Source organism: Schistocerca piceifrons, chromosome 4 (genome assembly GCF_021461385.2).
Source record: "Schistocerca piceifrons isolate TAMUIC-IGC-003096 chromosome 4, iqSchPice1.1, whole genome shotgun sequence".
NCBI lineage: Eukaryota > Metazoa > Arthropoda > Insecta > Orthoptera > Acrididae > Schistocerca > Schistocerca piceifrons.
This window is the reverse complement of record NC_060141.1, coordinates 421,457,300-421,481,717: the sequence shown is the minus strand read 5'-3', so window position 1 is coordinate 421,481,717 and position 24,418 is coordinate 421,457,300. Positions and strand designations below refer to the sequence as shown.

Here is a 24,418-nt window from a genome sequence, read left to right as displayed (position 1 = left end):
TCATAATACACTAACTTCAGCACAGCATGGATACCAGACAGGGAAATAAATGGAAACAGCAATTGAATCATCAACAGAATTTATTGTCTAGCTCTTAGACAACCAGATGGTAATGTCTGGAGTTTTTCTTGACTCATCCAAAGTGTTTAACACAACAATCGTGCAGTCCCAGTAAAGAAACTAGAGACAATCAGCGGACTTGATAAAATCGTATCTCAGTAACAGCAGGCAATATGTAACCATTAACAACTTAAACAAACCAGAAGTTAGAAGCATCAAGTATGGTGTACCTCAGGGTCTGTTATGGGACCTATTGTCTTCAGTTTATTTGTAAATAATGTACAATCATGTGATAATGAAGATAAGACACTATATGCAGGTGATATGTCTGTGCTAAATCTTGCCAACAACTTTTTCTCTAGTGATTCAAACACTTTCACAGTCAATAATACTGCACAACGGCTCATGGACAATGAGTTAATTATTAATCTGAAAAAAACTATTTATAAGGTTTTCCACATTAAGCAAAAGGAAGAACAGACAGATGTTTGTCTAGGTGAAAAAGAACTGGAAGAAGTAGCTTCATTTCAGTTGTTAGGCGTAACAATAGACAGTGAGCTAAGTTGGACGCAGCAGATGAAGAGCGTATCCAACAAACTAAACTCTGTGATATTTGTAGTGAAACAACTGGCTCATTATGCACATAAGAATCTCTTGTGCACTTTTTGAACCATAGATGCAATGTGGAATCACAGTATGAGAAAACTCAACCATCACAATAATTGACAACATTCACGCTACAGAAGAAAACCATTTTAATCACATTGAAAAAGAAGTAAAAAGAATCTTGTAGAAACAGTTTCAAAAAACTTTTATTTTGATATTTCCGTCATATATTCTTGACCATTGTGGCTGCATTAAGAGATCCCACAAAACTGGATACCAATGTATTTATATAACACAAGAAACTGAAAAAAATTGCTGAGCATTTCACACAGACTACAAATTTTTGAAAAAGGATCTACATACAGGGGTAGGAAATTGATACAAGTATTGCCAAGAAAGTTACAAAACCTCAAACTGATATGATATAGCCTGCATCCCTAAAAAAAAAGTTGGTAACAGAAGAAGAATAAATGTGGTGCACAATATTAAGATAAACTAGAGTTACAAATTAGTGTAGGAAACTAAACTAGTATTAAAACTACTCATTTACAAAATGAGATTCACAAAAATGTATTTTTAACTCTGGTGTAAATCATTTGCCAGTATGTACATAATGTGCAAGCTATGGTATGTTATTACTGTGTGGTCTATTATATGTATATTGTCTATATGGGAGCAAAATGATGTGTCCTATATTACAACTACATACCTATACAAAACTTAATTTATGGAACCAAAAAAAAACCACCAAAACAATGTTTCTAAAATTGTCAGTTCAGTACTTACCTGCAGAAGGGTTCTCCATTTCATATAAAATTAAGAATAAATGACGGTTTTTTAGTTGCCAACCCACTGGATTATCTTCATCTGAATGTATTAAATTTGTGTTGCTATTAGTGGGTTTCATTTTATTTATTTATTTATTTTTATTGTATTGGAAAAATTGGGCAACATGTAACTATAACTGTTGTAAAGCTTCTCTTCTGTTGCTATTCTTTAATGGTCTAACAATTTTTTCATACCCTTGCAATTATATTTTTTTCAGGGAAATAAGCATTCTAGGCCTTGTTCTTATTGCAATTGGAACAGGAGGCATTAAGCCCTGTGTATCATCTTTTGGTGGTGATCAGTTTGTGTTACCACAACAGGAAAAACAATTAGCTCAGTTTTTCTCATTGTTCTACTTTGCAATCAACTCAGGAAGCTTAGTTTCAACATTTATTACACCCATTTTAAGAGAAGATGTTCCCTGTCTTGGCCAAACATCATGTTATCCTCTCGCTTTTGGTGTACCAGCAGCTTTGATGATAGTGTCAATAAGTAAGTACAATTTATTATTTTACAAGTCCCAGTAAATACTGTGAAATTAATTTCAAATACTATTTGCTTAAAGCTTTATAACTGATCTTATCTGAATTTATTATTGATGATGTAATAGGCATTCACTTCTCTTTAGATTATGTTTCACAAAGCTTGTACTGAGTGAGATGGTTGAGACACTAAACTCACATTCAGCAAGAGCAGAGGTCAAATCTGCATCTGGTTATCCATATTTTGGTTTATGGTTGTTATTTATATAACTTATAGTCATTGCAGGATGTTTATAAGCAAAGAGTCTGCACTGGAAGCAGAAATTAAGTGATTAGGCTGGTACGCCAGAATATCTGATCTGGTTATAGTAAGGAAAAATTTACTTCTAGCTGTCCAAGTAAGTTAGTTTACTAGGTGTTATTCAGTCATTGCTTAGGCCTGTGAAACATCTTAAAACTGGTATCATTTTATGCCATTAGTGAACTGAACTAAATTTTTAATAAAGTTATGAAACTATAGTTAAGTAAAGCTCCATTGGTAATGAAATTGAGTAATCTTCAATAGTGAAAAATATTCAACCGTAAAACAGTTACATACAGACAGTAGGAAATGTAGGTTAAAATTATCACTCATTAAACATAATAGAGCTGCAGAAAAGTGATCATCCTGAAGTGTATTAAACATGTGTGTTTAGACACACCAAATTCCAAAACTTCTCTCATCAAGTAAGAGAAACTTAGTATATGACATAAATCAAGAAAACAAAATAATACTAAAACACACTCTTCAGTGAAAATTTATATAACAGGATATTTGAAAAGAACAACTGTTACTCATAATTAATGTGAAAAATAGAGCCTTAGAAACTGGAGAGCAGTTGCTACTTACAAGTCACCGGAACAGTAATTGCTGAAGGAATCCTAATTTGGCACACCTTAACAAAAGAGATTCAATCTACAGTTGTAAGAGTTCAAAAATTATCTAATTAAGAGAAGATAAATATAAGAAAGAGTAAGAAAGAACATGTGGAATACACAGGTGGCGAAGGAAAGGACGGGTTTTCAAAATTAATCACTAGACATTCATTCATTCATTCATTCTACTACAGTTCCATAGGTCCCATCTGCCTTTATGGATGTGGAATAAGTCAGGTAATGATGTAAGTACTTTAGGAGTAAAGGAGACAACTTACTGAAAATAAGCAGCATATATGTAAAAGAAAATATACAAGAATTTACATTTGCACAGCACTCGAAACAACTGCATGCTTGATATACTGTATTCTAGGTTGTCACTGCCACACAACAGTCACAAACACCTAAGTCTAAAGTTATATAATAAACTGCCACAATCTGTCAAAACCCTCACTCACTTTAAATTTAAGGAGGTATTAGACGCATGGCTCAAAAATAGAGCATTTACTCAGTTGAAGAATATCTTGGAAGTAATATGAACGGAATGTATAAACAATGAAATAATGTAACTATCATTAACTAAATGTGTAAAACTATGTAATTAATTCTTGAATGTTGGTTGGTTGTTTGGGGGAAGAGACCAAGCAGCGAGGTCATCGGTCTCATTGGATTAGGGAAGGACGGGGAAGGAAGTCGGCCGTGCCCTTTCAGAGGAACCATCGCGACATTTGCCTAGAGCGATTCAGGGAAATCACGGAAAACCTAAATCAGGATGGCCGGATGCAGGATTGAACCGTCGTCCTCCCGAATGCGAGTCCAGTGTGCTAGCCACTGCGCCACCTCGCTCGGTCTTGAATGTTAACTGTATAATGATTATTGCTGAAATTTTCTGATTAGTAATAAGTTTATGTATTTATATGTATTCATGTATATGTAAAATGATGTGAGTAAAATGTACAAATTACTAACTACTAAAAAGATGTATGTATATGTATGCATAATGTAAAATTTACTAACAACTGTACTTATACAAAATATGTAAAATGTATTATGACAAAGCCAATTGCGTGGTAAACATGCTAAATGGCTAATAAACAAACATATGAAACATAAGAGTCATTGGCAGCAGCTCAGCAGGGGGACTGGGACTGGGACTGGGACTGATTGGCAGATTTGTGACGGGATGGGGGTTAGGAGGAGATAGAGATGGGAGGTGGAAACAGGGTTGGGAGTGGGTGATTAGTTGCTTAGATAAAGGCTCCACTTGGCTGGATAAGAATGTGAGAGGGAGGTAGAGAGGGGGCGCAGGACAGATGCATGATCTAGTCACATGTTGGAACCAGTGGTGCACAATGAAGATGAATTGAAGATGTGAGTTGGAAGGGCGTGATAGGACAGGCAAAGGGGCAATAGATGGTTGGAGGGTGTGATGTAATGGCTCGGTAATTTCGATGCAAATTCTAGAGACCCTTAGCTTTCCACCATCTCGAACACCTGATATTTTACATATGAGAGTGAGATGGGAATGTGTCTACTGCACAACAGTTTATGTGTGGGCAGGACTGGTGTGTGTTATGAGAAAACTAAAGTTGTGGCAGTCTGTTGGCACTGACAAGTGGTGGCCCCACATGCTTTGGAAGCCATATGTCCAGTACAAGGAGTAATTAAGGTTTTTGTTTGGGTCCTGTCACTTGGGTCATCACATTCTAATGTTTACCTGATGACCGGAAACTGTGTGGTACTGGGGTGCAAGACTCGCACATCTCTCGTGGGTGATTTATGTATTGTGTGCAGCCAATCTTCTTCTGAGGACAGATGGCTGTGTCGATCTTCACAATGCTTCTTCTCCAAAGATTATGTGCTGGTTAGGGAAATATTACTGAACTACTTCTCTACCCTTGAAATGATTCATTACGCTCAGAATACTTTCATATCAACTCTGCTATATTTTCTTCTCCACAATAAAACAATTACACAAGTTTGACATGCTCTTTCAACACTCGTAAATCAACCCTGTCTGGAAAACCTCAGTACTTAACATATAACATTACAGTCTCTTTTGGTTTTAATAATCCTTGTCATAACAGTTCTTGCTCGTAGCAAGTCAAACAACAGAGTATATGAGTCTCTAGACAAAATATATTTCATTTGTTCCCAACAGTCACTACTATTGCAATACCAAAGAGTAGCCCTTGATTACTCCTTGTACTGGACATACGGCTTCCAAGGTATGCACGGCCACCACTTGTCAGTGCCAAAAGACCGCCACAACTTTGGTCTTCTCATAACACATGCCTGTCCTGCACACACACATAAACTGTGGTACAGCAGACACATTCCCATCTCTCACTCTTTTATGTAAAATATTGGGTGTTTGAGATGGTGGAAAGCTGAGGGTCTCTAGAATTTGTGTCAAAATTCTCAAGGCACTACAGTGGGCACAGTGAATCAACAGAGATGGAGTCCAGGAGGGTTACAGGAGTGAAAGATGTGTTTCAAAGATAACTTCCTTCAGTGTAGTTCAGAAAAGCTGGTGCTGGAGGGAATGATCCACCTTGTAAAGTGGTCACTGAAATAGAGAATGTCAATGGATGGTCAACATTCTTGGCCACAGTCGAATGGTGGCTATTCACACTGATGGACAGCTAGCAAGCTGGTTCATTGACATACTGACATAAAAAGCTGTCAGTGATTGCAGCAGCATTAGTATACGACAGTGCTGTTTTCACACATGGTCTTTTCTCTGATGCAGTATGATAAACCAGTGGTAGGGCTGCAGTAGAAAGTGTTGGAAGTGTGGATTGTGCATTGTGCATGTTATGCACCTGGGTCTCCCACAGGAAGTGGCATAGGGTTAAACTGGGATGTCGTATAGGTTTGGTGGGTGACTGAACACCACTTTAGGATGAGTGGAAAGGATCCTGGTTAGGATGCCCCTCATTTCAGGGCATGGATGAGAGATAATCAAAGCCTTGGCAAAGGATGTGGTTTGGTTGTTCTAGTCCAGGCTAACACTGGGTGACAAAGAGGGCCCTCCTTTGTGGCTGATTCTTGGGGGGGGGGGGGGGGGGGGGGTGAGAAGACAACAGGTGCATGAGGATAAGGAGAGGGAAATCTGTTTATAGATTAGGTTTGAGGGTTAGTGCCTTTGTGTGAAGCCCCTTCAGCATCCTGGACATGAGAGTTTTCATCACTGCAGATACGCTATCTGTAGGTGACCAACCTGTATGGGAGGGATTTCTTGGTATGGACGGGAATGATAGCTGTTGAAATGTAGGTACTGTTGGTGATTAGTATGTTTAATATGGGCAGAGGTTTGGGTGGAGCCATCAGAAGTGGAGGTAAACATCCAGGAAGATGGTGTGTTGGGTTGAGGAGGATTTGATGAAGCAGATGGTAAAGAAGGTGTTGATGTTTTGAAGGAACGAGGATAGGGTTTCTTGGCCCTGAGTCCAGATCATTAACATATCACCAGTGAACCTGAACATAATGAGGAGTTTGGGTTTTTTAGAGGCTAGGAAAGTTTCCTCTGGATGACCGACCAAATGTTTGGCATAGCAGGGTGTTATGTTATGTTATGTGGGTACTCATGGCTGTGCCACAGATTTATTTATATACCTTCCCCTCAAAGGAGAATTAGTTGTATGTCAGGTATATGAGGAATGAGGTAGTGGGAACATTGGGAGAATGTTGAGAGGTGGTGGTACATAATGCTAGGCCATTGGCATGAAAGAATGAAAGATGTCAGTGTATAGGGAGAGGTCATCAACAAAGACAAGTAGTTATTCAGGAGGTAAAGGGGTGGAGAGTCAGTGAAGGAAGTGGTTAGTATCTCTGATCTGAGAGACTAGGTTTTGGGCAATTGGTTGGAGGTGTTTGTCAGCCAGATTGGAAATTCTTTCAATAGGAACACAATAACTAGCTACAATGGGACATCCAGGTTTGTTAGATTTATGAATTTATGGAGCACATAGAAGATGGGTGTGTGGGGTGTCATTGGGGTGAGGAGGGAGATGGACTGGAAGAGGTTATGGGATGGCTTTGAGGATTTCTGTAGGGATTGGAGGTTATGTTGGACCTCTTGAATGAGATGATACAAGCATTCTTCCGTGTAGTCACAGAAACTCATCATGGTGATGGTGGAGCTTTTGCCTGCAAGGAGGATGATTATGTCAGTATCTTTTTCCAGGTTGTGTGTGGCTGTTATGTCTCCTGCTGAAAGTTTAGTGTTCTTGGGAAGAGGATTGTAAGGCCAAATTGGAGGCATGGAATTCATGGAGGATGATAAGGGGTGGAAGGTGATAAGGGAAGGAGGATCACAGTTGGATGCTGATATGAACTGGGAGAGGTGAGGTCCATTGTTTGGATTAGGTTGTCTTCGGTTGGAGGGATTGGTGGCAAAGAACTGGTTAACAATAGTGTTTTGGGTTTGTTTGGGTTCTGAATTTCATGGAGTGTCAGGAGGGAGTTCTGGAGGATGTGGAAAAATGTAAATGTCAACTAGGCAAGGTCTGTGTGTGTTGAGGGGTTTTCATGAGGGTTTCCTGTGGGTAAGATAGATGATAATGTGTAGTGGTGCTCCAAGGCAGGAGTAGGATGTCAGCACGTTTGACACTTCATGGAGGTGCTATCTCGAATGCTCTTCTGGGTGTTGTAGGGCAAAACTTTAAATTTAAGAAATATGGAGTATATAGTCAGGATTAGACAGTAACAGTATCTTTTAGGGGGAGCAGAGATGAGTCTGAGATGACTGTGCCATGGAAATGTGTGCTGTGGCACTGTGCAGGTGAGGGTGATGTGCAGCTGAGCATCTTCACAACCTGAGCCATCTGGATGGATCCTTCCCTCCACTTCCAGCTTTTCTGATCTCCACAGATGGCAATTATCCTTGAAAGACAGCCTTCACTCCCATAACCATTCTGGCCCCCATCTCCTTGAACCCGCTGTCCCCACACCCTCCATCCAATGGTTTCCCCTTCCTCTTTCCTGTCACATACTAACAATTCATGTCCCTACGTTATCTCCAGCATGTGCCATTTCCCACTAAAATTTAGTATTTGTGGAGATCCACAGCCATCAGATGTTTAATAAATGTAAACACAGTCCATAACAGGCTGTCATGAGATTTTTATTTGGTTGTGCGCCTAGCTACATGTCACTGACAAGCACGTGTAAAACCAACATGGAAAGGCACTACATTGTCTGCATACATCGCCATGTATAAATTACACTTTATGCATCTCACAACATAATGGTGATCCTGAGTCACTGATAGGCACAACAAAAAGGCTGTTCCAAATAGCCTGTAGCCTACAGTTGCCTTAGACTGCAGTTTGTGTGTGTGTGTGTGTGTGTGTGTGTGTGTGTGTGTGTGTGTGTGTGAACGTGTGTGTGTGTGTGTGTTTTGACATCCAGCTATGAACTATGCAACAAAGTTAATTTTGTATTTGAAACTGTTCTCTGCACATTTCTGATGAATATTTTGAACAATAGTTGTACAAGTTAGTGTGCTTTATGGAAAGTATGTACAAGAAAATTATGCTGTAATGCTCATTTGTATCATGTTTGAGAGCTGGCCCTTTTTATGTCCTCACCAGCAAGCACTTGGACACAGTCGCCATTCCAATGAGCTTCAGAATGCTTAGTTCACAAGTATTTGGAAGGATTTTTTTTTCATTATCTCATTCTGAGTCACACTATTCATGCTGAATGACGACAGAGATTCCTGGAAGGAACAACACATAAAATAAGGGAAAAGCAACCACTCACCTATAGCAGAATGATGTGTGGTGCATAGAAACATGTAACAGTAAACAATATTCACACTAGCTTTGAGCTGCTCTTTTCTCTGTAGCACAAATACAGACATTCACACACAGTCACTCAAATGTGCACACCCACAGTTGCCATGAGAAAGCACAAGAGCTCAAAAGGTAGTGTGGAAATAGTTTCCTGTTGCGTGTTCCCATGCACCACACATCAGGTCACTCTAGGTGAGTGGCTGCCTTTCCCTTATTTTATGTTATAATCACATTGGCATTTTCAATGGGATAAAAACATTATATATTTCTAACACATTCTGTAAAAGCCTTAGCAAATGTTACTATATAAGTTGTTAAACTGTCATACTGTTTTGCAGTTGTCTTCCTGGTTGGAAAATCACTTTATGTCATAAAGAAGCCAGAAGGAAATGTGGTTTTAAAAGTTTCAAAATGTATTACCGTAAGTATATCTATTTTATTCATTTTTGCTTTGACTTAGTAACTTTATTTCTCTTTTAAGTTCATCTGGATTTGTCACAAAGGTCATTTTCTGTACTACTGTAAAAGGTATTGATAGGCTTGTAAATAATGGGGAGGAGACGTGGTAATTACAGTGATAAATCATTCCCATTCCCTTCACATACTATGAATACTTTTATTTTCATAGCATATACACAGTGTGTGTAGCATAGAGCGCATACTACAGAGAAGTCACTTAGCAAAGATACTGTTGTTCTTGTTGTGGTATGGCAGCAATATTATTGGGGAGGGGGGCGGGGGGGAGGGGGGGTGTAGAGCCAATGGTTCTATGTACCCACAGGCTTGATGAATCGATGATCAAATCTGGTAAATAAGACAGACTGTGTAGTATATGCTACAGCTCTACACTCTTTAGTCTAGATATTGCCTGCAGCTTTAGTGCTTGGATGATTATAGATGAATCATTCAGTCAGTCCTAAGAAATTAGACCATTCTAAGCATACAGGTAACAAATTGCAAGTCAGTTTAAGTATTCAGAGGATAGTAATCATAATTCAAAACTCCTAGGGCACTGATTTGATTTGATGTTTTCATTTGGTCCTGTTGATTACATATTGTTCAAAGGGTCTACTAGTAATATAGTCGAGGGAAATAATACAAAAATATGTGAGTGACGCTTACAATATTAGAATGAATGGAAGTACACATTTTTATCCCAGTGCCACAATTAGATAATGAAATTTACATTTTGTCATTATGATTTTTTATCTTCATTACGTAAGTAAGTTTAAATGAACACTTAATAATGTAGAATAAATGGTAGAACACATTTTAACCTAAGATAGAAATAAATTTACATTTTATTACCATAATTTATGTTAGGAGTACACAATTTTGTCTTCCTGAAGTAAGCAAAGTTTTTTTCCTCTATTTTTACTCAAAATGATGCCTTATTACTCCAGGAATTCATTCATTTTATAATAAATTTGTTCTCTGAGGAATGTTTTTAGTTTCCTTTTGAATATCTGCATGTTATCAATTTTTTTTATATGGATTTGAAGCTTGTCATATACTTTTATTCCTGACTCAGTTACTCTCCTATGCATTTTTGTGAGAGTTGCAGAGTCTTGGTGGAAATTTTTCCCCCGTTTTGTGTTGTGCTTGTGAATGTCACAGTGTATCATTTGATCCCAGTGTGGCTGATGCTTGTGTGTTTTTATTTAGCACTCTCTCCTGTACAGAAATTAGATTTGCTGGTAGTGTTCTATAAGTACAAAACAGAAACTTCAGTATTGCATGAGTATGATTTCAGCTCTTAGCTCAGTCATGCTTACAAGCATCATCTCATGGTTTAGTGACTTGTACTAATGACCACAATGAATAGCTATGTAGCTATGTAAACTATAGAGAATTCCACTCACAGCTGAAATGAATAGCAAAGTTCACTGCATTATTCATCAGTGCTTTGAAAAATAGTAAAATTTAGAATAGAAGGTATACTTTTTTGAAGTTTGGCAATAATTTTCATTTATTACTAACTTGTTTTCAGCTTTATAATGCACTCAAAGGTCAAATACGTATTTTGTAGTCCCTTGGTTCTCTCATGTTCACATTACTTGAATACCACAGCTCTTCCCAACAACTACATATAATTTTCCACAGCGGTCACAGATGATATTATATTTGCTCACTTATGCTGAAGACTTGTAATAAAGTTCTTGTAATACAGTTCATTCACCTTACAAAATTTTAGGTATTATTGATGTAAATATTTACATATAAAGCTAAGAGACATAAGGTACATAACATTTCATGATACTCACTTCAGCAACAGATTGTTGCATATAATGTGAAAATTATGTATGCAGGAACCCTTTAACTGACAATTTGTTACAAATTAGTATGACAGTACTTAGTCAGAACTTTGTCACTTAAATCTGATTTCTCATAATCTTTTTATGGAATAGTATGCTTTTTTCCTTAAGCCACTTTGCTAAAACAATTTTAAATGTACTGTATTGAACAAAAGGGCCAACTTTTGTAAGTTGATTGAAAAATCTAAGGTCTCGAATTTGTGGCATTTTTTAACCTTATCTGGTCTACAGCAGGGTATAACAGCTGATTATCCAGTTCTTGTGTTGTGTTCATGTATAGACATCCTAAAGTTGAAATAATTTAAATTCTCTACTTTTTTTAATTTGAGAAGGCATATACATATATAGGTTAGGGATATTCATAACACTCGGCTCTTTGAAGTGATCACAAGATTAAGTAGGCTATATCTTTACTACTGTAGAATATCCTAGCCATACTGTGCCCATTACTATTGTGAAATATGGCTCTCTATTAGCAGGTCTTACTCTTTTAGCAAGAGTCTCTGGAATTATTGCAGCATATGATACACTCCCCTATTTTTTACACTACTAACTTGTTTGTATTGTCTAGTACAAAAGAGATCAATAAATATAACAACAAAATAACAATAAAACAAAAGTTTTACAGAAGAGGGTTATCTGAATAGAAAAGCACAATCCTCCAGACACAGCACAAAACTGTATTCAGAGTGCTTAAAATATTAATAGAACCCTCACTATACACTTCATAAAATGTATTTTATGTATTAGGGCCAAGCTTGAAGATTTTTAGACAAATGCTGACTTTCATAGTCGCAGTACCCAAAACAGGACAGCATTCCACATACAGTGAATGAAACAAACCAACACACAAAAGCATGTGACCCATATCAGTTTTAAACTTTATGACAGAGTGCCAATTTACATCAGAAAGTTACAAGAGGAAAATACATTTAAAGCAGAATTTGAAAATATCATACTTAAACAATGTATACTTGGCAACAACATTTTACTCGTATGTTCATATTAAGCCAAAACTGAAGCTAGAGTCTTTTGCCGTTAATATTTTCATTAAGCTTACATACATGACAGAAAGCTGCTGTCTGAAGTAAAACTTTTAATGAAACTTTTCTTGTTGTTTGTTGCTTATGGGGAACAAGAGTATAGGCTTGAAAGGAACAGGCTATGAATTTATAACAATAAAAGACTGTATGTATATGCTGGTATAAAAATTTATAACATGTTACATTAGAAATAAAATTGAAAATCTCCAGATACTCAAAAACAAGCTAAAAAGGATACCTCTTTAACAACTCCTTTCACAATATATCAGGATATGTGGACTAGGAAGTTTAAATACAGTGTAACTCTAATGTTTATCTTAAACATATCTTGACTTTTCCACTATATAAACAACTGTTTGTTTGCTGTAGTAGACGAAAACAAGAGCCAAATAGTAGGATAGTAGTAGTTTTTCCCTCACAGTAGCTCTTTTTCTCCTAATGTGCATAACCAGCATCACACACATAAAAAAACTGATAATTTAAAAGAAACAACAGTCTTTTTATTAATGTTCCAGTATTATATTACTGTTGATAAATTGATTTTTTCACATAATGGGTGGACAACTAACCAGTCCTGCAGTATTTGTTTGAACAGTCATTCTAATAATTCTTTTACAGATTGTGGGAGCTTATTAAATAATTTGTGTTCCATGAGCTCACAGCTTTAAGTGATTTTTACAGTCTGTGGTCTGGAGTATGAATGCCTCTATTCTTTCTTCTGCCATAACAATGTAAAGTTTCTCTGCAAAGTTGCCTTAACAAATAAACTGCTCTTCACAACTTACCACTAATGGATTCCACATGTTGACCTCAACATAATTTATCATCTAAACATACCGTTAAATGGGGTGATTTAGGATGATTTTGTTGTTATTTTGATTGTAACTTTCGTATATATTGTTAAATTAAATTGATTGTTATTGAAGCGGTAGGGTATATGTGTAATGAATAAAATATCCCAGAACCAGAAAGTGTATGTGTAGGTATATTTATCTGAGGCAGTTAAATAAAGTGGCCGAAGTCACCCCATGGATTGGGGTGATTCCGGACATACGTGTTTTTTAAATCTCTGTCTGAAGTACAGTATATAGAGGGACAGTTACTGCCTTTTTTTAAATTCTAAATGCTTCTTATTTGATTTTGTTGACATTTTACACATTTTAAGGCAGCCCTTTGTTACGAATAAGCGATATGGAATGATATAATGAATTTTATATATTACAGATAAGTTTTTATTTTGCAAGAATTTAAATAAAGTTTTTTTACAATTCTTAACTGAAATATAAGAAACAGGCAGAAAAAAAAACAAAGTAATTTAACTAAAAGGTCAAAATAATTTTTCTGACTCCTCTTTCTAAATTAAGTTGCAAACACTTAAAATAAATGATTGTCTTTGAGTCTAAAGCACATCTTCTCGAAAAATGAACATTCCTCTCTTCTCAAATGGTGTGGGAAGTATTCTCGAAATTTGCAATTTTTGTATTGTCTTTTCATTGGGGACATTAGGAAACACAAATATGTTTTTACTGTTCTCATGTGGGTGCAAGAATTTCACACTTACTTCCATAGCACCAACATTTGTGGCCACTCCAACATACTGCCTTGTTTGCTCCTTGTTTCCATGTTTATATTTGTACTCTGCAACAAGAAAAGCCTCTTCTTTCAGCACTAAAACTTCATTGGATGATGTGTCATTTTCACTTTCACTACTGCTAGAAGCACTGTCACTTGTTTCAGCACTGTTTTCGTTTCCTTGAAAATCTCGGCCAGTGATAGATTTTCCAGGTTTAACGTCTAGTTTGCAGTGGTGGTGGGAGCTACCAAGCTTATTTTGAGGATACAAAATTTATTTGAGCATCTCTTCAAAAGTGGAAGACCATGCGTCTGTGTTGCTTTGCTGGCTCTCCTCATTATCAGGCAATTTTTGTAAGACATGATCTGGATCAAAAGGTATTAGGCCCATGGCATAAAATCCACCCCTTATGTTTTCCTTGAAGTTTACTGAAATCTTAGTCAGTGTCTGCTTCAGAAGAGATGGGAAGGCATCCTTGGAAATAGTCCTATGAGTGTGTTTTTTCCAATCAGTTAATACAGCTCGCCACACTGCTTTCATTGACCTGAAGAAGCTTACATCAAGAAGTTGGAAGAGGTGCGTGCTATTGGGAGGGGGGGGGGGGGGGAGGAGATTGAATGAAATATTGTTCCACTCGCAGTCTTCAATAACACATAGAGACACGTGACTGGATAAGTTGTCTCCAATCATGACTGCCTCTTCAAATAGGGCAAAGCGATTGTAAAGAGCCAGTCTTCAAATACTGGAAGGGCAAACCATCCACTTTTGTTCCTATTGAAATGGGTTCCTTGTGGTCCACCTTCTTGCCACGTGTCCCACAAATGCTCTGATTTGTAAAGGATGTATGGAGGAAGCAGTTTACCATCAGCACTAGCTGCCATCATTATTGAGACACTAGATTTTGATGAGTCCATCACTTTTTCAGCATACTTGCTCCCCCATTTTGTAATTATCTGCTGCTTCCCTGGATCATCTGAAATGTTGGTTTCATCATGGTTGATCATGTTGCTAGGTGGAAGATTTTCCAGCTTTGCCTTGGTATTGGGAAAAAAAACATGTTAACAGTCTCTTTGTTCACTTCTGCACGAGCTCGTTTAATATTTTCACTTAAGCAAATGGAAAGATCTTCTGACTGTCATTTGAGGAATAAATGCACCCATTCTTCTCCTGGCAAATTATTACAAAATTTCTTCTCTTCTCAGGCAGATTTATCAAGCTGGCCTTTAACTAAATATCTAATATCCAATTTAGTGAAAGGAAATCCCCAATGTGCAGCCCTCAAGATACCTTGCTTCATTATTTTTTCTTCTTCTTTATTTGGCACTGGTTGTCCTCTCATTCTTTTCAGATGTGCTTCCTGCATTTTATTTTGTAGGATTGATTTAGGTATACCATACAAATCACATGCTTTTCTGTATGACAATTTACCACTCTGAATATCATGAACAGCTTTATCTAAAAGTTCTGGGTCATAATTACACCATACTGTAGCACCTCTCCTGCTCTTATACATTCTTGACATTGTCCGAAATCACCCCACACACTACACAGTTTTACAAAAACTGTCATTATTTTATAACCTTGCATGAGAAACGTGACAAACTTGTACAGAAATTGTCTGAATGCTGTTAGCTACTGAGCTCATTGACAATTACAGTTACAATAACTTCCCACTCAGCACAACAATAGAAAGTTTCCACTTTACGATAATGCATGGATTTTCAACACTGAGACTGTTCATCAATTATTCACCTAGGGAAACAATTGATGCAAAATAAAAGTTGTGGAAAGCAATTAATGCAATCTTGTGCTTAAAATAACTGATGCACAGATGTTAAAATAAGTAACTATGTGTTTCTATGCAGTGGCAAAGAGCAAATAAGCCATACTGTCTGAATTTGTCCCGGTGTCTGAAATCACTCCATTTGACGGTACTCCCAAGAACTAAAAACAGCTTGGATTGTCTTTTAGAAGCTTTTCTTAAGGGTAAAAACCATCTGCTGGATTATGATTTGATTCAGCAAGAATCAATTTGCTTTTAACGAATAGGCTGCTTGTTTTAAGGCTACTGTAGTTTTAAGATTACTGAAATCATTACTACTGTAAATAAAAATTGTATCATCTGCATATAACAATGTAATTGACTTGACAGCTGTTGGCAAATCATCAGTAGTTATTAGGAACAGAAAACGCTCAGTACAGATCCCTGTGGAACACCTACCTGGACTTCTTCTATACTGGACATTTCTTCGGCATCACAGATAACTTTTTTATGGTTCTTTAGATATGTTTTTAATATTTTGTGTGAGGGAATTCCCACTAGCCATAATTTGCTATTGCTATACTTCACACAAACAGCCTACAATGGCTGCTCTTGCCTGTTAATATAAGCTTCACTTGTTCCACATAATACAATGAATGAATAAGTGAACCACTTGGCCCTTTGTTTATCTTGCTCTCTTAGTCCTGTATCACATGCTTCATTTGTTCTCTCCTGGCTGTTGGCAGCACAGAAGTCTCCTCCAAGTGAATCCACGTTTCTGTTTGTGTTGTGGTGAAAAAATATGTGAAAATGACTGTCAGTGATAGTATTCTGTGTATAACGTTAAGTATCACCACTCAAATTCAGCCTAAAAAACACAGTAAAGAAAATTTACTGGCGTTTCTTATATCTGTGCATATTAAATGAATGTTTGATTGTCAGTACAAAGTGTTAGATGAGCTGAACTGCCTGAACAGCTTTGTTGCAGTTGTATCGCTTCTTTCATTTCCATTTGTGACTGCACAGTTCCCCATTGCCCATATTTATATGTGTACACTACTGATGTCAGTTTCAAGAAACAGTATGAATTCACTGAACCAAACTTGGGCATTGATATATAACAGCTCTAAACACCAAATTTAATCACTCAACACTGGTTCACACACCCTAAGTCCATTTTCAAATTATTTGAAATTGTCATTTTACAGAAATACTCCCATTTAGTCTCAATTCTGAGAGCAGCTGAACACCATATGAAACATAGCAGTGGAGACCTTTCCATAATTTCTTACAGCATCATCATGTTGTGACATGTCACAATAGAATGCAACATATGCTGTCGTAGTTTGTGTCTTGGAAGATATCAATAGAATGCACAGAACACTGTCATTATGGAAACTTCCAGAGTGATCATTCTCATAACTATCATTAATGGTAATTCTGTAAAAAAAAAATTTTTTTTCCAATGTTTGGTTGGTTAGCAGGTTTTACATGAAAATCTTAATTAGCAAAAGAAGCTCCTGTTACAAACACATTCGTTATTTTTCCAGTTGTATTTTCAGCTGATGTTCATTTATAAAATTACAATCTTGCTTTTCTGTTAATGAACTGACTCTTGTACTTTTTGTTCAATATTTATTGATTTCTAACAGAGTAGGAAGTTTAGGAATAAAGACATTCCCAGTAAACACTGCTGCAGGGGAAGGAAATAAGTGACAGAGGAAAGAAAAGCTCTTGCTTTCTCACTCAGTACTGACACTGCACACTAGATGTCTGTTTCACGTTATAGTTTAGGCAAAAGAAGATTCCTGACAACTGGCAGGGCTTTTTCAGCTGTCACCTGCAGGCAGAAATAGTAGGCATCTGTAAAGCTGCAAGATGTTACATCAATGGTTGAGGTAGATACATGGAGCTGTCATATCAAACCCATTGCCACTATTGGGGATCTTCCTTTCCTAACTCTGCTACAGGTATCTCAAAATTAACCCAAGCCAGTGACTGATGACCTTGTTGTTTGGTTCCTTACTGACACCCCCCCCCCCCCCCCCCCCAGTCAATCAACCAGAAAGCATTAGACAAAAAATTGCAGGCAACTGGTATACTTTGTGATCTGTCAAAGGCGTTTGACTGTGTAAATCACAATATCCTTTAAATAAATTAGAATATTATAGTGTAACAGGAAATGCTGCAAAATGGTTCAAATCTTACATCTCTGGCAGGAAACAATGGGTGTTATTAGGAAAGAGACATGTATCAAGCCATTCCACAAGGTTCCATTTTGGGGCCCGTACCTTTTCTTGTGTATATCAATGACCTCTCATCAGACACATTACCAGATGCCAAGTTTGCTTTGTTTTCTGATGATACAAACATTGCAATAAATAACAAATCAAGTGTAGTCTTAGAAAGATCAGCTAATAAAATATTTGTGGACACTAATCACTGGTTCCTAGCCAATTCTTTGTCACTAAACTTTGAAAAAACACACTACATGCAGTTCAGAACTTGTAAGGGGTGTCCCACGAGTATATGCCTAACATATGATGACAAGCAGATAGAAGAAGTGGACAGTGTTAAATTCTTGGGATTACAGCTTGATAATAAACTAAACTGGGAGGAGCACACCACAGAACTGCTGAAGCGTCTTAACAAATCTCTATTTGCAATGCAAATTGTGTCAGACATAGGGGATATAAAAATGAAAAAGCTGGCATACTATGCTTACTTTCATTCCATAATATCATGTGGGATTTATTTTTTGGGGTAATTCATCAAGCCAAGCTAAAGTTTTCCGGGCACAAAAATGAGCAGTAAGAGTTATATGTGGTGTGAACTTAAGAACATCCTGCAGAAGCCTGTTTAAGGAGCTAGGGGTACTAACTACTGCTTCTCAATATATTTATTCCTTAATGAAATTTGTCATTAAAAATATATCAATTTTTCAAACCAACAGCTCAATTCATGGAATCAATATTAGAAATAAGAATAATCTTCACAAGGCTTTAAAGTCACTTAGTCTTGTACAAAAAGGTGTGCATTATTCTTGGAACACACATTTTCAATAACTTGCGAGCCGCTATAAAAAGCTTAACAACCAATGAAATTCAGTTTAAGAGAAGTCTAAAGGATTTAATGGTGGACAACTCCTGTGTAATGTGTTCATTGTAAATAAGTATTATAGTAGTTGTATTACACATTTTATTACCTTATAAATAAATAAATAAACTTTTTTATTTTAAATTCACTCCATTAGTATTTGTAAAATGACTCTTTCATATAGTGTTCATTAAAAAATGCTGATCATTCTTCTTGGGACCTCAGGAATGGTACATTAGCTTATTTGTTTTAGTTGTAAATATTTGTCATGTATTGTTGTTTTTCTGACATGTTCTACATCCTGGAGGACCTCCTCACTATGGATCAATTGGAATGAAAGTAAATCTAATCTAATCTAATCTTCACTGTGTGTTGAAACCTTTGAAGAGTCCTGGGTTATGTCTTCAGTGGGGCAGGAATTGCTCCATTGCAAAAGCACCACACACAATAGTTAGGTCACTAAGGCTCAAAGTGGTTGAACTAAAAGGCTTCTGACCTCAACCAAAGAAGAAATAGGCCACAAAGTGGACAACAAAGTTATGCAGATAGTAGATGGAAGACATTTATTCATAAACTGTCAGAATAAAGGCATAATTCACTGTATTTATCATTTCTTGCAGTATTAACAAGGCTCTGTTATCACAGATTCTACATGTTTGGAAATTATAAAGTAATTATTAAACAAATGGCATCTTTTTTAGTTAGTTACTGACCAACTTGTTTCTCTGACAGCTGTGTTTGCAAACTTGCTGTTGTGAAGTCTTGTTTTCATAAGTTCTTCCTCCCTGTCTGGGACATACTGTTTTCAAGCATGCTTTCTTACATGATAAAATTTTATTTTCCAATGTTTAATTATTAATTATTTATTGTTTAATACTTGCAGTATAATATTAAATGTGTTTTCTGATTGTCCTCTAAGAATTTTAGTGCCCTTTGTTCACTGTCATTTCCATGTCAATTGCAATGACGTATTTATTAATAATCCTGTTACATGTCTCTCTGCATGGAAAATATAAAATAGCTGTGAATATGAGATGTTTCAAAACTGAATCTAAATTTTAAAAAAAAATATTTCCAATTAATGTGTTTTTTTTTCCAGCATGCTCTTTCTCAAAAGATCAAAGCAAAGGGAGAGAAACGTGACCACTGGCTGGACTACGCAGATGATAAACATGACAAGAACCTTATTGAAGATATAAAGGCAACACTAAGAGTTATGTTTTTGTACATCCCATTGCCAATTTTCTGGGCACTTTTTGATCAACAGGTAAAAAATTTGGTGTATAAGTATTAAAACATTTACTCATATTCACATACTCATTAATTCATTACTTGGTCAACAATGTCAAGATAAACAATGTTGTAATGTATTTCATCACATAACATTCTTGTGATACATTTGTGGGTATCATGTATTGTTGGACAGTAATAACACACACTAAGTATCAAATATGCATTTATTAATCACCGAGACATAATGAACAAACATGGCAGAAGTGCAAGTTACGTGCCAAGAATGAGCTAGAACAAAGAAGTCCAAAGAAATAAGAAGTCAAAGATAGAACGCTCTGTACCAGAGATCCCACAGAGCTGCTCACGCCCCCCCCCTCCCCTCCCCCCTCCCCTCCCCTCCATGGTAGGGCGGAAAAGAGTGGAGGGAAGCTTCATCACGTGAATTCGTAATCTTTGCGCCAGCATGTTGGTTGTAGGCGGCGGCCGGCACAAGAAGTAGGCATGTCACAATCTGCGGTGCAAGGGTCCCATGGTTCCAATGGCTGCACAGGTGGAGAGACATTGGCCGAAGGCATGTCAGCAGCATCGGGAGGCAGGTCGGTGAGTGAACACGTCGGTTTTAGTCAATTAACAGACACAGTCTGTGGACGTCCATGTAAGTGGATGACATCGTGTTCTTACTGTGACATAGCATGCAGTGAGGGCCCGAATAAGGCGACTGCAAGGCTGCTCACACAGTATCGTCCCACAGCATCATAGAGTCGCACGAAGCAAGGCTCTTGTGGACAAACACAGGCAGGGTGGAGTGAGGGCATGGAAGTGGGCTAGGGAGGCATGCGATGTGCATACAAGCCCATTCAACCATAGCAGGAACATCCACGGTAGTGACTGACGGTGTATCCTCGACGAACTCGGTGGGAGGGAGGAGTGCTTTGTCGTATAGAATCTCAGCGGGCAAGGCATTCAAGTCTTCTTTATGAGCTGAGCGAATACCCAGCAGGTGTCACATGAGGGGCTCAGACCATAGGCTGCCATGGCACATAAACGTGACCTTGAGTGTGCAGTGCCACTGTTCAACCAGGCCATTTGCCTGTGGGGGGTAAGCCATGGTGTGAAATTTGGCGACGCTGTAGAGTTCGCAGAGTTGTGCAAAGAGGGCAGACTCAAACAGGTTTCCCTGGTTGGTCATGAGAGACAGGGAACAATTGAAACGTGCAACCCACACAGAGACAAAGGAACATGTGATGGTGTCGGTCATGATGTTAATAAGAGGGACCACCTCGACCCAGAGGGTCACATGGTTGATGATCAATCAGATGTATCTGAACCCTCAGAAGGGCGGAGGGGACAAATGACATCAATATGGACGTGCCAAAGACTCCCCTTTGGAATGTCAAACTTGCCCAATGGAGGCTGAGTGTGCCTGATGAACTTGCTGCACTGGCATGGGATGCATGTGCGGGTCCAAGTGCAGTAGTCATGCTTCACGCTGGGCCAGACAAAGCACTGCATAACCAGCTCCATCGTGGCTCTTGTTCCGGGGTGGGCCAAGCCATGCAAGGCAGTTAAGATCCCGTGACAAAGAGCGATAGGGACCAGGGAGAGGGGTGTGCCTGTAGAAGTATCACAAAGGAGGGGGATCGTCGACCCGTGTAGTATATGGGGCTGGACAGAGAGCAATGACTCGTTGTTTGATATTATTCACTGTAAGTCATCATATTCAGCCTGAAGTAGGGCAAGCTCCTCCAGATTCAGCAGAGTGGTTAGCACACAGATGCGGGAAAGGTAGTCAGCCACAATGTTCTCCGCACTATGTATATAGCATGTGTCCGAAGAGTGCTAACACATGTAGTCCATATGGTGGAAGATACTTAGCAGGATTACAAATAGCATCCATGAGTAGCTTGTGATCTGCATTGATCATGAAAGGCCACCCCTTGAGGTCACTATGGAAAGGTTTAATCACCTCATACACTGCAAAGAGCTCACAGTTGAAAGCAGACCATTTACACTAGCTCTTGGCCAGTATTTTCGAAATGAAGCAGAGGGGTTGGGTGTAGTCAGCAGTGTGCTGTTTAAAACAGCGCCCACAGCTGACCTCAGGGTCAGGGTGGGTGAGTGTGATGGCCTTGGTCAGGGCAGTTTTAAGGTTACCAAAAGTGTTGATTGGTGACTCTGTGTGTGCACAACGACCATATACATGAAATTAGAAGGAAGGTCAGTGTTGGCCATAATATTGATGGTTTATTGACAGCAAAATCGATTTTAAATCACTTAGTGATCATTTTCAGTGCTGTAGTGCACAAATTAAACTCATAGGCACTGGTGTCAAGTTATTATCAGTAACAAAAGCTATGAAACGATCACAGTAACTCACATAACTCATATTATGATCATTTCATAGCTTTTGTTACTGATAATAACTTGACACCAGTGCCTATGAGTTTAATTTGTACACTACAGCACTGAAGATGATCACTATGTGATTGAAAATCGATTTTGCTGTCAATAAACCATCAATATTATGGCCAACACTGACCTTCCTTCTAAGTTACCAAAAGTGTCTAGCATGGGTTTGGTCCACTCCAACTTCTGTTTCCCAGTGGTGCTTTTGCTGGAGAGGGTGTCGGTGAGGGCCATTTTGATGGAGGCAGCCTGAGGAATACGGCGGCGATAAAAATTAGCCATACCCAGAAAACAACGAAGCTGAGCATAATCCTCGGGGAGAGGGTATGGTTTCAACACAAGAACTCATTGGTTGGAGACCATTGGCGGAGACGATAAGGCCTAGGAAGGTCACTGATGTGGAACACAGTTGAGATTTATCATGGTTGATCACCACACCATTGGTAGTGAGGGCCAAATGAACCGCGTCAAGGTGAACTTGATGCTTCTCAGCGGGGGGAGGAAAAGATCAGTATATCATCTAAGTAAGCATAAGCAAATGGCAGAGGGATCAAAATGGAATCAATAAATCACTGCCATGCCTGTGCAAAATTTTTCAATCCATAAGGCATGTAGCAGTATTCAGATAGGCCAAAGGGTGCGACAATGGCCATCTTAGAAATATCTGGTGGATGCATAAGGATCTGATGGTATGCCTTGGAACAATCTAAAGTTGAGAAAAAATTAGAACCATGTATTAATTGCGTGAAATCTTGTTTATGAGGAATGGGGTAGTTATCGATAATGGTGTGAGTGTTAAGAGACATGTAGTCCCCACACAAGCACAAGGTGCCGTCATTTTTAGGAACAATGTAAATGGGTGAAGACCAGTTGCTATCAGAGGGGTGGAGGATGCCCGAAGCCAATAGATCCTGAATGATCTCCTTGGTGCTCAGAAGTTTGGAAGCATTAAGGCACCTGGCCTTACAATGTGCAGGTAGGCTGTCGGTGGTGCGAATCCTATGACAAGTGCCATTACTGATGGCCGATACTTGTGAAGGGGGTCTGCAAGAGGGGTCAAGAAGGGATCCACAGGCAATGTCTGTTCACTGACTGTAATGAACAGGGGTGGCATAGGTGGGGCATTGGCTGTAGTTGACAATGGGAGGCATGGTGCAGGAGCCACACAGCGCGAAGAATTGGGAAGGGCACTTGCAGGTGCATCTTGAAGTTCATCCGCGGAGATGCGAAAATGACAGCAGGCAGTGAATGCTCGACATGGGAGCTGGTTGGTGAGAAGACATAGTAGAGGCATGTGTTGGGTCACCTCATTGTGGTTCTGCAGATAGCGACGTATAGTACGCCGCGTGTGTGACAACTCAGCGGAAGTAGAGGCTATGCGGGTGCATAAGGCAGCATTCTAGATGCGGAGTTCGTCAGTTTGTGAGCTCATGCCCAACAGGTCAGAGAGCCATGCAGTAATCTGCTCAAGCAGGGACACACATGTGAAAAACGTAGCCAAAGAAGCGGAGAGCGAAGTCATGCTGAACTCGTGTGAGCACGAGACAGTAGAGCCAGGAAATCCAACTCGATCACAGGTTCACCCACATCAGCAGTGTGGAAGGTCCAAGGGAAGGTGTGGACCAGTGATAGGCAAATTGACATCTTGAGGGAGCCATGGACAACAATGAGAGAGTGATTGGCGGCGATAAAGGAGAAGGTAGTAGGTGAAAGTGTGTCGCCAGTGTGCTTGGCCAGGATAACTCTAACTTTGGTGCCAGTGTCAATGGGAAAGCAAATGCCCAATGACGTGTGTGTGACATTTGGGCTTCACATTGCTGAATCGAGTGATGCAGCGTTGGCCAGTAGGTGCCGTGAAGGAATGTGGTGGGATGTGGTGCCTAAATGTAGCCACCAGTATTGTTTGGGTAGGCACAAGGTGCATGGTAGGTGGGGGCAGCAACCCCATAAGTAGTGTGAAACCAGCTCAGTGTGTAGGCTGATAGGCAGGGTGGTGCAGTGCAGGAGAGGGCCACAGCTGACTGCGTCGGGACCGGTAGCCGATCGGGCTGCTGCTCGGGCGAGGACGGTGGCTGTCAGGGGGCCACTGACAGTACCTCCTGTAGGCCGCTAGGTGACAGCTCCTAACTGGCAGCCGAGGTGCCAAGGCAAGCACACTGGCCTCTGCTGGCAGGGTGCTTAACCAAAGATGCAGGCGTGCCAACTGAGGGTGATGGAGAAGTCATCTGTGACAGGTGGTGCCGGTGACGAATGATAGCTTAAGCCTGATCTGCCATGCGTAAACGAAGCTCAAGTGGG

At 39.0% G+C, this 24,418-nt stretch overlaps 1 protein-coding gene across 3 annotated transcripts in view; it reads left to right on the top strand.

Moving 5' to 3' along the window:
• The window catches only part of LOC124795504 (peptide transporter family 1), a 347,550-nt gene that overhangs the window by 253,526 nt on the left and 69,606 nt on the right, over nucleotides 1–24,418 (top strand). For all 3 annotated transcript variants that reach the window (XM_047259564.1, XM_047259565.1, XM_047259566.1), the window contains 3 exons: nucleotides 1,712–1,986; nucleotides 9,031–9,113; nucleotides 19,581–19,748. In XM_047259564.1, coding sequence (XP_047115520.1) covers nucleotides 1,712–1,986; nucleotides 9,031–9,113; nucleotides 19,581–19,748 — 526 coding nt within the window. The remainder of the gene's footprint in view (nucleotides 1–1,711; nucleotides 1,987–9,030; nucleotides 9,114–19,580; nucleotides 19,749–24,418) is intronic.